We start from the raw sequence: 15918 nt of genomic DNA, 5'->3' as shown, positions 1-15918 counted from the left end.
CATGATATATATATATATATATATATATATATATTTGTACGTTGACTCGAATGAGAATGAATGGCTTGATGGGGACGGTATTGTAGGTTCGAACGCAGTACCTCAAGTTGTTTCAGCCAGTCTTGCATCGATTGTGCACGAGTCAGGTATGGGACGTGTCGATGCTGTCTAGTCCTCATACATCCCTCTATGTCTTGTGGACGAGTGGACACGAACGACCCACTCGCGCATGATGCTCATGCCTTACTTGTGTTTGCAGGTGCTCCATATTCGAGACCCAGACAAGCTCAGTCGATGGGTAGTCATCACATCACGAGACAAGATGCGGTCCAACCCCCAAGGCAACAAACCATACCGCACCGCCGAAGCCGACTTGGCCCTCTTGGTACCCCCTATCGTAGTTCTATATCTAATAGTAGTATTAGTAGTACTAGCTATGATTACGCTCCTTGGATGACCCTTGTGTGTTTGCGTAGATCAGTCTTCTCCACGGCAAAGACATTTTAAACGTGCACGGCATTGGCAACTTTAAGACCTTTCTCGACAAGTTTTCCCACGAAAGCTTTTCCGGGTACTCGTACTATTATATATATATCATAAATATCATATCTTATTATCCGTCCAGGCCCAAGAAAATGGTGCTCGAGTCCCCCGAGTTTGCCCACCTGTTGGCGCTGGTCCAGACTCAAGTGGGCGGCGGGCGGACGGCGTCTAACAACCCCAAGCTCATGCAGCTGCAGGTGGTTCTGTCCGAGCACTTTACGCGGCACGAGCGAGGCGGGTCCAGCACGCGGTCGATTGTGTTTACGCAGTACCGAGAAAGCGTGACGGAGATCGTGGCGCTGCTGAGCTCCATGGCGCCACTGATCAAAGTGCAGCAGTTCATCGGCCAGGGCACGGCCAAAGGCAAAGACGGCAAGGGGCAGACGCAGAAGCAGCAGCAGCAGGTCGTGGCCAAGTTCAGAGACGGCGAATTCAACGTACTCGTCGCGACGTGCATCGCCGAGGAAGGACTTGACATTGGAGAAGTCGACTTGATCGTGTCGTTTGACTGCTTGACGTCGCCCGTCCGGTGCGATATATCTATATATATATATATGTCTGTCCATTCCTTGCTTCTTTGCATTTAAAAACATATGACCTTCTTTGATGTGTATGTAAATAATATATATAAATATATGACCTTCTTTGATGTGTATGTAAATAATATTTATATATACATGACCTTCCTGATTGATATACATATATAATATCCGAATATAGATATATTTATAGTATGTATGTACCTGTCCCTCGCGATGTATGAATTTCCTGATTGATATATATATATATATATAGAAATATAAAAAATGCGTCCTTCCTGATTTATATATAGGTAGTGCATCTATATATATGATGCACCACCTATTACTACGTAGTATTCTATATGTGCTCAAGTACGCTACTCCATATTTCTTTTGCTGTTATCTCGAACGAGATATCCTAACTATATTTAACGATATCCTAACTATATTTGACGTAGCATGATCCAGCGGATGGGGCGCACGGGGCGCAAGCGCGTGGGGCGCGTGGTGCTGCTAGTGACAGAAGGAGACGAAGAAAAGAAGCTCGAGCGCAGCGTGTCGGCGGCCAAGTCGGTGAATCGGTCGCTCACAATCTTCAAAGATAAGTTCAAGTGTGTACCCAGTGCACGCATGGTACGTACGATACACAACCAACTCGAATAATGTATATGACATCGGCACTTTGCTTTACAAGTGTATATATATAGACCTGTGTGTGTGTATATGAGATGCCGAATCCATAGTCGTCGTCCACTCAACCTGTTTGATATATATATATATATATATATATATGTGTGATGGATTGGATAGATTCCTACTGGGATTGTACCCCAATTAACGGAAAGCGCCATGGTCGTGCCGACGTTTCAGGCGTCTCTGATCGGGGGCAAGAAGGGGGGCGGCGGCGGCGCCACTAAGCCATCAACAACAGCAGCACCCGACTGGCACTTGACCGAAGACGAGGTGTACCGTCCACACGTGGTTGTCCATATGATGCAAATGTGCTGACATGAGCCTATAACCATAGAACGCAATCCTACGCCTCAAACATGAGCTTCCGGGGCAGTACACGCGTCGTTCCCATCTGTTTACGTCGCTCATGGTGCCACTGCGTCTGTCGGACATGTCGAAACCGCATCACTTTGGCAAGTCGACACGATCGCGGTGCTTGCTGCAGCTCATGCACCGCGTGCACGAAGGGGATCGGATGACCAACGCCGAGTTTCAGCATCGATTCCACCACGCGGTGGCGGCGCAGAAAGAAGACACTGGCGGCCAGAATTGGCACGAAGAAGGTCATTATAAAGCCGACAATGTGAAAGAGGATGACAACATATCGTGTATGTCGTCTCCCTTGAGCTTTGACGATGGCGTGGCCTTGAGCTTTGACGACAGTGTACCCCACGACGGCTGTCGCTCCCCCAACCTCTCAAACGACAACCAGCAGCTCGTGATTGACATTACATCGTCTCCAGAATCAACGGCGGCATCCCCTGCTTCTTTGAAACAAGCAGACGTCGACAGTCTTTCTGTTGCGTCAGACAAGGACCGTAAGGTTGTGAAACAGATGCAGCCGACGTCACGAGTGTTTCCGCTTTTCAGTCGACCGGGGGGGTCGTCTCCAAAGCCAGACAAGCACTACTACCGTGTAGCATCCACCAGCAGCCCCGCAAAACCGATCAAGATCTCGAAGTCACCACCGGCCAAGACACCAACCCCTGCCGTCGTCGCATGTTCGTTGATGTCGTCCAGTTTGAAAAGCAAGAGTCCTACCACCACCATGAGCTTAGACACATCTGTGGGCGTGATGCAGCAAGGCGAGCAAGTGATTGCCATGTTGGAGCGCTTGGCGGCACAGGAAGTGGCGTCCCCCGAAGGCAAACAAGGCGGCAGCCAACTGACGCCGAAATCCCCCACGCTGTCACCCCAACACCCGCCGGTAGTTCTGCCGCCCCGGAAGCCCCTTCCTCGATTGTTTGACGCCCCATCCGTCCGCCCCCCACCTCGTACCCGAGACGACGTCGTGCCCGAAGCGCCAAGGAAAAGCCAACAAACAGACGCGGCGGCCTCCTCTTTCGACATGTCGTCTGGCATTCCAGCCGCCGACATGCCTCCAACGCCGACCATGGATGAAGTCTTTGGATCTAATGGGTTAAGGACCGCCCCGACGAACGATCCGAAGAAATCGCTTCAGTTTGCTTCCTCATGTTCGCATGTTCACTACGACTACGCGATGCCAACGATGGCGGATGATGGTGTACACAACGCAGCACAGCCACACGTTCCATGTCCCCCCATTACTTCTCGCAAAGATGGACATGCGTCGACCACAAAATCCAAGCCTACGTTGTCATCGACAGTAGATATGACAGTCCAAACCTCCTTTGACAGAGCACCACCGAGTGAAGTGAAAATGACGTCGGCAAGTGCTCGGCCACGATCGAATCTAACAGCCAACTCGTCGGTGCCAACGAAGGATGCGGCGATGGCCAATGGCAAGCGAAAGCGGTCGATCGGTCCACTTGCCACACATACAGGCGACCGCTTGAACATGATCCCAACACCGCCTTCTAGAGAGGCGACCCCCCATACCCCCTCCCATGTAAAGAAGGCGGCGGTTGGGGGGGAGGGAGCGGCGTTCGGCGAAGACGACGAGTTTGTGATGGAACCAACGCCTCCACGAACAAACCAGCAGCCTCCGTCGACGACGACAACGCAGAGCTACAATACCCCAGGCACCCCCCTGCAAGACAACTGCCAAGTGTGCGGAGATGACGAATCGTCAGAGACGGACCCGATTCTCTACTGCGACGGGTGCAATGTGGCCGTGCATCAGCATTGCTACGGCGTCCGCGTGATTCCCCCCCACGATTGGTTCTGTGACGTACGTCGTTTGTGTGTTGCTTGAAATGTCATCTGGTGGTGTTGGCAATATTGACGCTGATAAATGGATGGATGAGGTAGGCGTGCCAGGACAAGTCCAAGCCCACCAAGTGCGTGCTCTGTCCCGAACGCAAGGGCGCGTTGAAAAAAACCAAGTGCCAGCAATGGGTCCACGTGCAATGCTATTTGTGGTCCAGTTATTCTATTAAGTTGACAAGTTTGAATCAACAACAACGTAGGATCCCGGAACTTGTCGTGCGGATCCAACCAGCGGAAAGAACCATCGAACTCGGCTCATTGGAAACCCTGGTAAAGAATACTAGTATATGTATATATACCCTTTTCCTGTAGCTGCGTATATATATATATATATATATGGCATTTGTTTGGGAATTTGGACCATCACATATATATATATATTTATATGGGTATATCTTTCTTCGATAGGATGCCGAACGATTTGCGTTACAGTGCGAAGTATGTCGCACTGCGCACGGGTTTGGAATCGTCCAGTGTGCCCACAGGTCGTGCCTGAGAGCGTTCCACGTGTCATGTGCGTCCAGTGCCAAGTACCAACTGGTCCAAGTACAGTAAAATAACACCCAAATGGTTGCTTTTGAGAAATATGCGTGACGTACGAAAGTAGGCGGAAGGGATCGAACACGCGCAGTTTGTTGTGCTGTGTCCGTCGCACATGTCCAACCAGAGTGGTAGCGTGTACATGAGCCAAGCGACCCCTGGATCCGACCCACGCCCGCGGAAACAGCGCAAGCGGCTACGCGCGGGCGACAGCAAGACGTCAACACGACGCCGACTAGATCAGTCGCCTTCCAATCGCCACAAAACCAAAAAACGCAAAGCGTCCAAGCAGCTGATTTCGCATTATATTGAGATGCAGGCTGACGACGACGAGGTATGACTGAGACTACTAGTAGTGTATGCAATGTGTGAATACATAGATACATGTACATATATTAATATATATACATGTACATAAATATATATAGATGATACATATAGATAAATATATATATATATATAGATGATACATATAGATAAATATATATATATATATATAGATGATACATATATATATATATATATATATATATATATATATAAAGATGATACATATAGATAAATATATATATATATATATATAGATGATACATATAGATAAATATATATATATATATTTAGATGATACATATAGATAAATAAATAAATATATATATATAGATGATACATATAGATAAATAAATATATATATATATATGACATATATCTTGACATTGCTTTAAAACGATGCCTTGGTCAGCTTGCATGTTTCAATGGTAGGACGATGGGTCGGACGAAGAAGACGAGAAGGATGACGAACATGGGCTCCACAGCAGCTTCATCGACGACGCAAGTCCGTCGTCCACGCAGTTTCTGTCGCCGTCGTCCATGCAAGCCATCTACCGCCGCCGCGACTCGAAGTCCCCCGCGCTCGCCGTGTCGCGCTTCCTGCCGCGGGATGGCATCGTCGCTGCTTGCTTGCAACGCCACGACGAGGGCATCCATGATGTCATGGACACGAGTGTGATCGACGACGAAGGGCTGCTGCATCATGGGATTTCGTGCGACGGGTGCCAGTTGCACCCCATCGAAGGCGTGCGATACAACTGCCAGCGCTGTCCACAGTACAATTTGTGCATGTGCTGCTACAGCGCGCGAGAGGACTTTCACCCACAAAGCCACATATTCACACCAATCGATGCGTGTCAAGCTGGGCCGTCTCCGCCAGGTCGCGTCGTCGTGGCAGTGGCGACTTCTGCCCCCCCACCGCCCCAAAGCCCCGGCCTGACAAGATCACCTTGTCCGACACATGAGAACCGAGTGGTTCACGGACCACCCGACGATGTACGAGGTGCCAGGGCGCCCCAAGTTCCAGTGCCACAACAGCAACCATCCGTTCAGCAACCGATGGCTGCTGCCGACTTGACCGCCGATCAAATCGCACGTATGGAAGAAAGCAGGAAAAAGGCGCTGGAGCGGACACGAAGGCGACTTGACGAGAACCGTCGGCAACAACTTCAACAACAACAACCCATTGGAGGGCGTCCAAGTGCCGCAGAGGGGGCGCCGCCGCAGTCGATTCCTCTGCTTCCCAACTTCTCGTTGATGGTAGAGCCAACGATGACGACACGCCGCCCCACGCCGACGTTACCCCCAAGTGTCACCGTCGACCCGGCTGAAACAACTCCAGAGATGCCGTCGTTCAACTTGTTGCCGTCGTTCAACGTGATGGCTACCCCCCCCCGAGTCGAGTTTTCCATTGCGTACCATCCCCGCATCCGGTCGTCGGCGCTTCTGCTCGCTGTGTTTGGCCACGACGCGCTGCCCAAAGTCCCCGAGCCATCACTCGAGTGCGATCTCTTACTCAGTGCCCGACGCGCGCTGCTAGTGGTGTCCTTCTCCGACTTCGCCAGTCTGTTACATGCATCATCGCAATGCCCCCATTTGAACGTGCTGGCTGCATTTGGCAGTATCACGTATCTGGTGCAGTCCACTCCGCAAGTACACGACGGCCGCGATTTTTTCGTTGCTCATGTCAATGTGATGATATAATATTGACGAGTAGGTATCGCCCCAAGCCAGGCAAGAATGCTTGACGTATGCGGCCAAGTACTCTGGCATGGAGATCGTGTGGACAGAAGACCCTGCGCACACGTTACAGCTGGTGCTTGAGATTGCTAGGTAAGCTTACTATATGATTGTCGAGTGTTTGGTAGTTCACTATATTGGACTATATGTTGTGATAGCCAAGAAGCCAAGCAAGGCCACGGGTTAGTACAGTACGAGCACAACAGAGGCAAGGATCCGCATTTTGTGGACCGATGGCAGCTCTTCCACGCAGTGCCGCACCTGTCGTTTGGGGGGCAGCAGGCGCTGGCGTCTCGGTTTCCAAACCTGCCTGTGACGACTCTCTTGCAAATGAACACGCGGTTCAATCCGATGCACTGGAAGCGCATGCTGCCGTGGATATCCGACACGGCAGCCCAAAGCATCCACAGTCACTTAAAGTCCAAATTGTAATAGTATCGTACGTAGTATTTAGTCTTGCCTTGGTTGAGTAACATACGTTCAGCAAAGCCAAGAGCGTCAGTCATGCTTGCTTGATACTCCGGAGTACTAGTATCCATGTAACTCGATCCGACTGCAGTAGAACGCTACGGTTGTTGCTTGAATGACTCGATCAACTTGACAGCTCCGTCGATCGTCGCGTCGTCCTTGCAGTATGCAATGCGCACCAATGCGGGCGACGGCTGGTTGCTCACGTTTGAGTAGAATGGCGAAGTTGGGATCACCGTCAAGCCTTGCTCAATGCACATCTTCTTGGCCATTTGGTAGTCGGGGCGTTCCTGGTTGGACACCACGGTTAATATGTTGACGAGTGGTGGTGGATCTTGTCGATTCGACTCTCAATCGATGAACAGAATATCAAATCGACAGATCACGTTGAAAAAGTAGCTCAAATTAGTGTGTTTGTGACTTGAAATAGTGTGCATGATCGCACAAATTGGCCATCCCAAATTCAGTACAACAAATCGCCCGGTGGAGATTTGGGGAATACACAAATTTCCACATGTTGGCTCAATGCATATAAAACACATGTCTATCATCATAGCAGTCACCTCGGCGGGGAGGTTCTCGACTGTCTCCAAGTGCTTGAACTCGTCGTACGAGGACAAACTCGACACGTTGCAGCACACGAAGTACCCGCCGTCGGGCACAATCGGCTTTAAGTTGGCCTTCTCGAGCGCGTCCACGACCGTATCGCGCTTTTTCTACATGTTGTTTGTGTCTCTCACTTTGCCCATATGTGTTGGATCAGCATTTATAGTGGTATATTACCTCGAGGAGCTTGGGCAGTTGGTCCAAATACCCATTCGTCGCCGCGGCTTGGAACCCTTTGGCCACGGCCAATTCAAACGGCAACGCACCGCAAAATGGGATCGCGCTGTGGGTCTTGGCCACGAGGTCGGCGTACTTTTGGGGCAAAATCGCATACCTGCATATTGCCGTGCACACACACATACAACGATCCAGGTTATGACGTGGCAATAAGCGCATGGCACACGAACACGTACCCCACACGCCAACCCGTGCATGAAAACGTCTTGCCGGCGCTGAAAAGCGAAATCACCCGATCAAACATGCCGTCATACGTGGCAATGCGCTCGTGGGGGGTCCCATCAAAACACGCAAATTCGTACACTTCGTCCGACAGAATGATGATCTGTGTACTCCAAACCAACCTCAGATGAACACACACTTGTATACATCGTGCGAGGTCATTGCTGTACATACCTGCGGATGGCGGTCGAGGACGCCCAAGATGCCTTCCAGCTCGTCCTTGGAGAAGACTTTGCCCGTGGGGTTGTGGGGCGTATTGAGCACGATCATCTTTGTGTTGGGCGTGATGGACGCTTCGAGCTTGGCGAGGTCGATGGTCAAGTCCTTGGAGCTAAACTTGTCGTAGCAGTGCGGATCGTTGTACTTGGCCTTGGTCGCGGCGTTCATTTCCAACGGCACACCCACCGTTTTGACGCCCAAGAGCAGCGCAATGTTGATGTACGCATCAAAGAAAGGCTCGATAACCAGCACCTCGTCGCCCTGGGACAGCAGCGACAAGAAGATGCAGAAAATGCCCTCTTGCGCGCCGGTGAACGTGACGATCTCGGTCATGGGGTTCAGCTCACGCTTGTACCACGGCGAGTACACGTCTGCCAAAACCTTGACCAGCTGCGGATTGCCACCCGGCCGGGTGTACTGGTTTTGCTCTTGCTGAATGAACTCGATCGCAGCTTCCTTCATAAACCTACGCAAAAGAGAACAAATAACATGAGCAAATCCGTCGGTCCACTGACGGAGGCAGATGCAAGGTGAAAGCTTGGTAACGTACGAAGGCGTGCCATAGGATGGGAAGCCTTGGCCCAGGTTGAGCGAGTTGTGGGCAACGGCAAGCCCCGAAAACTCGGCAAACACATTCTTGCGCAGATTCAACGCAGGGGATTTCAGCTCCGGCGCGGTAGAGAACGCCCGGCGCCATAATGCGTGTCCTACGGATCGCGGCAGACGCGTCGACGACAACATGGGGCACTCAAAGCTCCGTGGCTGCAATCTTCAGGCAACTTGCATCTCGCTTTGAACGGATGGCCCAATGGCATCGCAGAATTGGAATCCAGAACATGCCATTGGATGTATTGTGCGTCAAATTAACCAATACCAGGCGTCTAAGAGATGACGTAGTTGATGGCACATGTCAAGGTGGGAACGACGCAATGTCAGGTATATAATTGCGTACAACTAATTCAGCCTGTATACAATATTTGTATGACAAATAGTGGGTGCATTTAGATTGTATTGTTTTACATAATTGTCCTATATATTTCAAGTACAGCTGCTCGCTCTACAAATACCGTACTTAATGGAGATATGGGACCCCCACTGAATGACAGTGCGACTGTTTGAGATTTGTTAGTCTGTGACCATATGGTACGACTATAATGGGTGGCCTGTTCGTTTTCGTTCGTCGTCCATTTCAACGAAGCTCCCGAGGGCCCCAACGCTGCTTACAAATCGGTGCACGTGTATGGGCTTCACGTAGCTGCTGCAGGGAACGCTTGTGGATAAGATCGGCTGGAACGATATAAAGATATGATGTCGATCCCAAATACTCCTTCTGAACACATGAGAACAAAGTCGAGCGACATCTCACAAACTAGAATAATTCCCTCATTAAAGCTGATCCACTGTTGTTTTGACCCGAAATACTGTTTCAATGAGGGAATTAATACATCCGGATACACCTTTTCTCCAGTAACCCTGTAACCTGGGACTCCGTCCTACCCCCGGTGAGTACATACGATGCTAAATCTCCGGTGGTTAACTGCATCGCTAGTGGTTAGAAATCGCTAACCACTGAGATGCACTTAACCCCTAGTAAGCTGTGAGGTGGTCTGACCATACAATATTCCATATAAATCGCATTGAAACAGTATTTTGGGTCAATACAACAGTGGAGCTGTTTTAATGAGGGAATTGTACCACGAACGATTTGTCTGATGCGACGGTCCAGGTTGCATACGGCAATTGACAGTTCATACATCCACAAAGCCATCTTCTTACATTAGCCAAGTCAAGGCGGACGAGTTGCTTCCTGATTGGTTAGTAGAGTTCGAGGTTCTAACTTTACTGTCCAATCCAATCGCTTTCTAAGTTTGGTTTACATCACCTGCGACAAGAATCCGTGAACAACATGTAATGTAATTGTCGAACTCTTAAGTACGATCTCCAATCCGTGGAATGTGTGGGGCGATCGTGCTGTACGACCTGCTAAAGCGCCGCTGTGAGGGCCGGGCCTCGTTTGATCTTTCCACCCGAGCCGATATGCTCCAACCATGGATAAATGCTGAAGAAAGCTAGCCAACTGCCATCACACGTAAGCCAATTGTTCACTGAGGTTCCTTTCGTACGAACAACTGTATGGCCTGGTCAGAAATTCTGTTAGATATAGGTGCAACAGTGTACGGTACTAGTACAGTAGCATGAATGTCGACTGGTAGGACTTATTGGTACACGAATGTCGAGCAGCGAATACTCGCACCATAACTCGACCACACAGACCCACCACACGCACACAAGAGGCCGATATCACGGTCACCTACCAGTAAAGAAGACATGCAAGCTCAAGTGTCCAACGGCGGCAAGGTTGAACCATTACGTTGTCCTGTTAAGTACGCCGTTCCAAGTGCAAAGTGATGGGTTTGTGCAATTGAAGTTGAGCGATGGGGGGGTGCTGGCTGCATTTGATTGGCCAAAATTGATTTTCTCGAAACTGTTGACGCGTGTGATCGAACCACCGCACTCGTACATTCACCGCGAAGCACCCGCATCCCACCACATCGTCATGAACACATGCCACTTTAACGGATGCGAGGAAAAGGTCCGCCCCGGCACGCAAAAGTGTGCGTTCCATCGCAAGAAAGGGATCTGCAGCGTCAGCGAGTGCCGGAATCAAGTGTACGCCCGCGGGTTATGCGTCCGCCACGGCGCGCGCAAGCCGTGCGAGTTCCCCGACTGCGAAGGGTTCGCCCGCTATGGCGGCTTTTGCTGCAAGCACGGAGACAAGTACACGATGAAGGAATGTGCGGAAGAAGGCTGCATGAACAAAGCCCATGCGCGGCAGAAATGCGTGCGCCACGGCGGCGGGAAGAAGTGCAGGCACGGCGGATGCGACTCGCACGCCCGATTCAGTGGGTTCTGCTCCAAGCACATGGAGAGCGCCATCACAGCCGAGTCCCTCGTGTCGCTCGCCAACAAGCCGACCATTATCATGCCGAAACCGTCTATGCGGGATATTTGTTCCGCGCTGTCGCCCCAGTTTGGCCACTCGGCGCTAAAGACCAGTCCCCACGCCAACAAGTTGCCGTCGATCAAACTCTCGTACGAGTACAAGCCGTACTTTGTCGTGAACGCATGACGTTTCGCCCCATATAATATAGTAACATTAGATTATCGAATCAGCCTGTACTAGTTGCATCGTTCCGATGATGTGCCCCACTGTGGAGTCAACCCAAATCTATAGAGCACTCACTGTACACTTTTACAAGGCTATCAACATACCGACAGCTGTATGTACTTGAAAGGAATACGTACTGTACGTACGTTGAGACATACCGTACAGTACAAGCTAGGACATACAGTAACCAGCTTTGTCGTGATAATCATGGCAACCGCAAGCATCCCACATGAATCAATCGAATCATGCATCTACTATGTACAGAGCTACCTCTATGTACCATCGATGCAGCCGAGTACATATGTGTACCAGTAATACAATAAATAATGCCGTCCGTCTCTACTCAACGAAGCCAGCCACCTCCGTACTGTACTGTAGTACATACAGTAAGTCGTCCATACTGTGAATAATTGGCCACTGGAGTTGTTTGCATCAAGTGCAATCAAGACTGTTGTCGAGAGCGGTTGAACGATCGTAGAATTGGAAATCGCGCACTTGACTTAATATTCTGGTAATTCCACCCTTGTTATAAATAATACATGCATATTTTATCTACGTGATATCTGCACATTTGAACATGCCAACTCCCTTGGGATGGGGGGGGGCAGCGCTATGTACAGTACAGTTGGCGCATGCCGTCGCCACATCTTTGTCGATTCCATTCCTCCCGGTGGTGACACTTGAACTGGCCATCAAAAGACAAGGATTGGCTTGTCTTCGTGAATGCGGTCGTAGATGATGAGTCGCATCCGCCTTTGTTTTGCGTGCAGTCTTGTATATGGGACCTTCTTGCCGCCTACGAACGTCTCCCGCTTGTACAAGTACTCGAGGGGGATGGCCACGGGGACTTGCATTCGCTTCGTCGGTGGCTCGACCTCTACTACGTCCGTCGCAGGTGGAGCGACGACATTATTAGAGATCGCGGGAGGAGGCGGCGGCGTGGATTCGTCGTCGTCGGCCACGCCGACGGTGGACTGGCGCCGCCACTTAAAGAACGACGTCTTGGACTTCTCAGGGGGCTTATCACTCTTTGTGTGCCGTGGAACCAACCCAAGCGAACGCCACCATCGTGACGACGGCAGTTCGAGGTGCATTTTTCGGATGAATAATAATGTCACAATGGACAAGGCTACGAAATTTGCAATCGGCGGTGATTTTTTACTCGAAGTCAGTATGGTGATGTGAATGAGTCCGGTTGAGATTTCTGAATGGGATGGAAGAGACGTGATATACTAAAATCAAGGTAAATGCCTCGTGTTTACCTCTGTAGATACATTTCTAATTGATGCCATATCTAGTGATTCACTAGTCGTTTCAAGGCTACACGTTGTAGTAGAAGTAGGAAAGCAAGGGCTCTATCGAAAGCCCTCCTTTCAGTTGTACGTGGCGAAAGGACGCCCCAATTTGCTTGAACTTCCGAGTATTATATGATGCTGTAGTTGGTCGTTCGTTGTGTATTCAATTTCGTCATTTATCCGGATAATGAGCCAGGCCACCAGACAACGACAACCACTGTAGTACACTGTGATTATGTACTGTACGTCCGTCGTCGACACGCCCAAGACATCCGCGACCGTACCCCAAGGAACCTTCCGATTGTCCTGGGATTGAGAGAGAGCTCTGGAAGTGGACCTTGGGAGCATGGCGATGGGGAGTCAATACAGGGCACACTGTAGTCAATGCAGTGAGCGCACATTGTGTCGTAGACTCGCCGTGGCTTCGGTGGTCAATAACATGGTACTCATAAATAAGCCTATATTTTACAACATTGAACCGTACGAATGGCTTGATCCTACGCTTCCGAGTAAATCGTAGCGCTGTCCTCTTCGGGGATCGTGGGGTAGCGACGAACTCGTCGTTGCTTGACCTTGACCTGCCTTCGGGTGAATGGGACGTTCTTGCCGCCGACGCAGTTGGTGCGTTGGTACCGGTACTCTTGCGGAATCAACACGCCGACGGCGGTTGCAGAGGGCGTGTCGATGAACAGTGGGAAGTGGTGGACGGGGCTGGATTCAGGGGTGGTTTGCGGGGTGGTTTCCACGACCGGCGTCATTTTTTTGTTAGCTTGGTGTCGGCCGAAGATGCCCCAGTGCCGCGACGAAGTTGTTGCCGCCTGAGGCTTCAGTTCAAATGGATGGCATTGCTTGGTGCTGCTGCGCAAGGAAGTCGCGAAGAGCTGCTTTAAGTTCATTGTCTTTTGATAGGTCAAAATGGATAATGAATCGAAGCTTCTAATACAATCCACGTGCGACGACCAAGCTTGATTTTTGTATTTGCGACGTCACTAAATGGGCCAATCACCATTGAGGTTTCATCTGGCTCACATGGCAAAAAGATCCTGTCCACAACTGTAATAATTGTATTGATCCTGAGGTTGTCCTGATCCTACAACAACAATGTACGAGATGACGATGATATACCTGGCTAAATGAAGCTACATTACAGCTAGACACTAGTAAGAGCTTTATTGGCTCCTACTACACGCTGAAGGTATCTGTAGCTCGCCGTCTTGCGTGGTTGGCCTGTCGTTTGGCAACGAGCTCGATCAGGACATTGCCTAGTTTGAACATGTAACCGCAAACCTTTACACCAACCGTACCAGATGGGTCTGACACGATCGAAATGAAACCATAGGTAATTGGTTGTCAGCGCTGAATTTTGATGGTCCACGCAGGAACAACATTCAGTAACGTTAATTGTTGGTGTGTGTTGCTTTACACTCCTCCACCATCCATGTGTACAGGACATGAGATGTTTGTGATAACTTCCTGCAACAAGATGACTGACTGCAAGTCACTGTACCTGCTGCAAAAAGCTAAAAGTAGAATGCAACCAACCACCCGAGTGAATGAATCATACGGTACATCAGCAGATTCGACAATACCGTACTGTACTGTACAGTAATAATGCTACAGTAGGAGTTGCTAGTCAATAAAAATAAACTTTCAGGTACAGTACTATTCCTAAAATGTGCTTTGGCGCCAGCTGATTGACGTGTACAATGCTTGGTTGTCGACTGCTTCGGGAATGCAATCAGAGACAGCCATTCGACCTTGGCGACGGCGGCATTGGCGCCGAGTGTATGGAACGTTCACGCCCCCCACACAATTTGTCTTCAAGCGTTGGTACTCGAGTGGGATTTGGACGGGCACGTTTTGCTTGGCACATGAGGGGGGGGGTTGCGGGGTCGTGTCAACTTCAAACTCGACAGGTCTTGGCCATCCGAAGAAAATTCTACTCCATTTACAGCTTGCTTTGGACGCCTTGTCGCGAAGTCAAGGGCGAGTTTGGTTCGTGGTGAAAAGGTTCAAAGTCCACTGCATTTTGACGTGCTGGCAACATTGATTATTCTGTCCTTGAAGGTGAAGACATTCACTCGATTATCGGTATACATTAACCAAGACGAATATGACAATGATGGTCCATTACTACGTACCATTTGGTTCAAGAATTCATGTAAGTCCTGTCATTTGCAGGATATACACGATGTTTACAAATCACTCAAAAAGTTCAATCAATCTATCCACAAGCACTACCAGTACTCCATTCGAAGCTCGTGGAACTGCATGTATATAATGCATTGGCTATATATATATATATGCAGATCGCCATTCCTTCATTGACACTGGTAGCCTTCGAGAATCGCATCGAATGACTTTCGGCGGTGTGTCTTGACTTGGGACCGTTTGAAGGACACATACTGCCCCCCACGGAGATTGCCATTGACGACACATGCCTACGACGAAGTGCACGGAATTAGCACTTGGTCAAATAGCACCCACCATTCGCTTGGAGGGCGTCGGGTGACGTATAACTTCGGGGGAGGGGGGGTTTGAGGGGTTGGTGAAATGCACTGAAGTGCCGAGGTCTCGTGGTCGTCGCCTTATGGTCAACTTAATTACAATGTCACCATTCTACGGTTGACTCCTTCAAGAAATGATATCCGACCGCACTCCATCAGTCTTATACGGTAGTGTTTCCGTTAACTAATTTCCTCGAGTTTATTTTCGAAGTAGTATGATTTCGTGGCTCGACTATTGCGCAGAATTGCATGTATCGTTAACTTCGTGTTTCTCTGTGGTGGTGAGGCACAACTGAACGGTCACATACGGTCCTCTCATGTACTTCGCGATCCCAGCTACCTTCAACGTTTGAGACCGCACGTAGTTGCTTACGTTACCTGTAATGGGGCGCACAGAGGAAGGTGTGTAGAACAAGGTATATTGTTAACTGAGAGAACTAGCTATCTCCGAGCTGGTTTCCTTGGCGCGCGGCTGCGCGCCAGTCATGCCATTCATGTCAAATGAATGGTGCTGCTGCGGATGTCGCAGAGCCAGTGATTCAAGACACTTGGATTGCCAAGTGTCCTTTCGGGTCAGGATTGGAACTGACCAATGGGATGTA

The 15918-nt window shown here is 49.8% G+C and overlaps 5 protein-coding genes across 6 annotated transcripts in view; 2 read left to right on the top strand and 3 right to left on the bottom strand.

The window, feature by feature from the left end:
* H257_10110 overlaps positions 1 to 7647 on the top strand; it is a 23589-nt gene extending 15942 nt beyond the window's left edge. The window contains exons 2-15 of one of the 2 annotated variants that reach the window (XM_009836563.1): positions 87 to 146; positions 173 to 385; positions 477 to 571; positions 626 to 1072; positions 1523 to 1697; positions 1875 to 2027; positions 2092 to 3948; positions 4029 to 4138; positions 4187 to 4256; positions 4395 to 4532; positions 4594 to 4860; positions 5286 to 6506; positions 6571 to 6686; positions 6752 to 7647. In XM_009836563.1, coding sequence (XP_009834865.1) covers positions 87 to 146; positions 173 to 385; positions 477 to 571; positions 626 to 1072; positions 1523 to 1697; positions 1875 to 2027; positions 2092 to 3948; positions 4029 to 4138; positions 4187 to 4256; positions 4395 to 4532; positions 4594 to 4860; positions 5286 to 6506; positions 6571 to 6686; positions 6752 to 7025 — 5196 coding nt within the window. In that variant the 3' untranslated portion in view covers positions 7026 to 7647. Of the gene's footprint in view, positions 1 to 86; positions 147 to 172; positions 386 to 476; positions 572 to 625; positions 1073 to 1522; positions 1698 to 1874; positions 2028 to 2091; positions 3949 to 4028; positions 4139 to 4186; positions 4257 to 4394; positions 4533 to 4593; positions 4861 to 5285; positions 6687 to 6751 lie in introns of those variants that run through there. The other variant, XM_009836564.1, reaches the window with a different exon arrangement.
* On the bottom strand, positions 7014 to 9121 carry H257_10109 (hypothetical protein). The gene is made up of 6 exons (XM_009836562.1): positions 8896 to 9121; positions 8301 to 8811; positions 8081 to 8229; positions 7845 to 8001; positions 7625 to 7777; positions 7014 to 7351 (listed from the first exon to the last, which is right to left on the bottom strand). Exons 1-6 carry the CDS (start codon positions 9084 to 9086, stop codon positions 7160 to 7162), a joined length of 1353 nt encoding a protein of 450 aa, XP_009834864.1. The 5' UTR covers positions 9087 to 9121; the 3' UTR covers positions 7014 to 7159.
* Positions 9122 to 10867: 1746 nt separating this feature from the next.
* H257_10108 (hypothetical protein) lies at positions 10868 to 11541 on the top strand. The gene has a single exon (XM_009836561.1). The coding sequence runs from the start codon at positions 10903 to 10905 to the stop codon at positions 11473 to 11475; it is 573 nt and encodes a 190-aa protein (XP_009834863.1). The 5' UTR covers positions 10868 to 10902; the 3' UTR covers positions 11476 to 11541.
* A 461-nt stretch (positions 11542 to 12002) lies between these two features.
* Positions 12003 to 12655, bottom strand: H257_10107 (hypothetical protein). The gene has a single exon (XM_009836560.1). The coding sequence runs from the start codon at positions 12606 to 12608 to the stop codon at positions 12207 to 12209; it is 402 nt and encodes a 133-aa protein (XP_009834862.1). The 5' UTR covers positions 12609 to 12655; the 3' UTR covers positions 12003 to 12206.
* A 594-nt stretch (positions 12656 to 13249) lies between these two features.
* H257_10106 (hypothetical protein) lies at positions 13250 to 13718 on the bottom strand. The gene has a single exon (XM_009836559.1). The coding sequence runs from the start codon at positions 13703 to 13705 to the stop codon at positions 13307 to 13309; it is 399 nt and encodes a 132-aa protein (XP_009834861.1). The 5' UTR covers positions 13706 to 13718; the 3' UTR covers positions 13250 to 13306.
* Positions 13719 to 15918: the final 2200 nt, after the last annotated feature.

The sequence above is a fragment of the Aphanomyces astaci genome, assembly GCF_000520075.1.
Source record: "Aphanomyces astaci strain APO3 unplaced genomic scaffold supercont1.26, whole genome shotgun sequence".
NCBI lineage: Eukaryota > Oomycota > Saprolegniomycetes > Saprolegniales > Verrucalvaceae > Aphanomyces > Aphanomyces astaci.
This window is presented reverse-complemented; position numbering and strand designations above follow the sequence as displayed.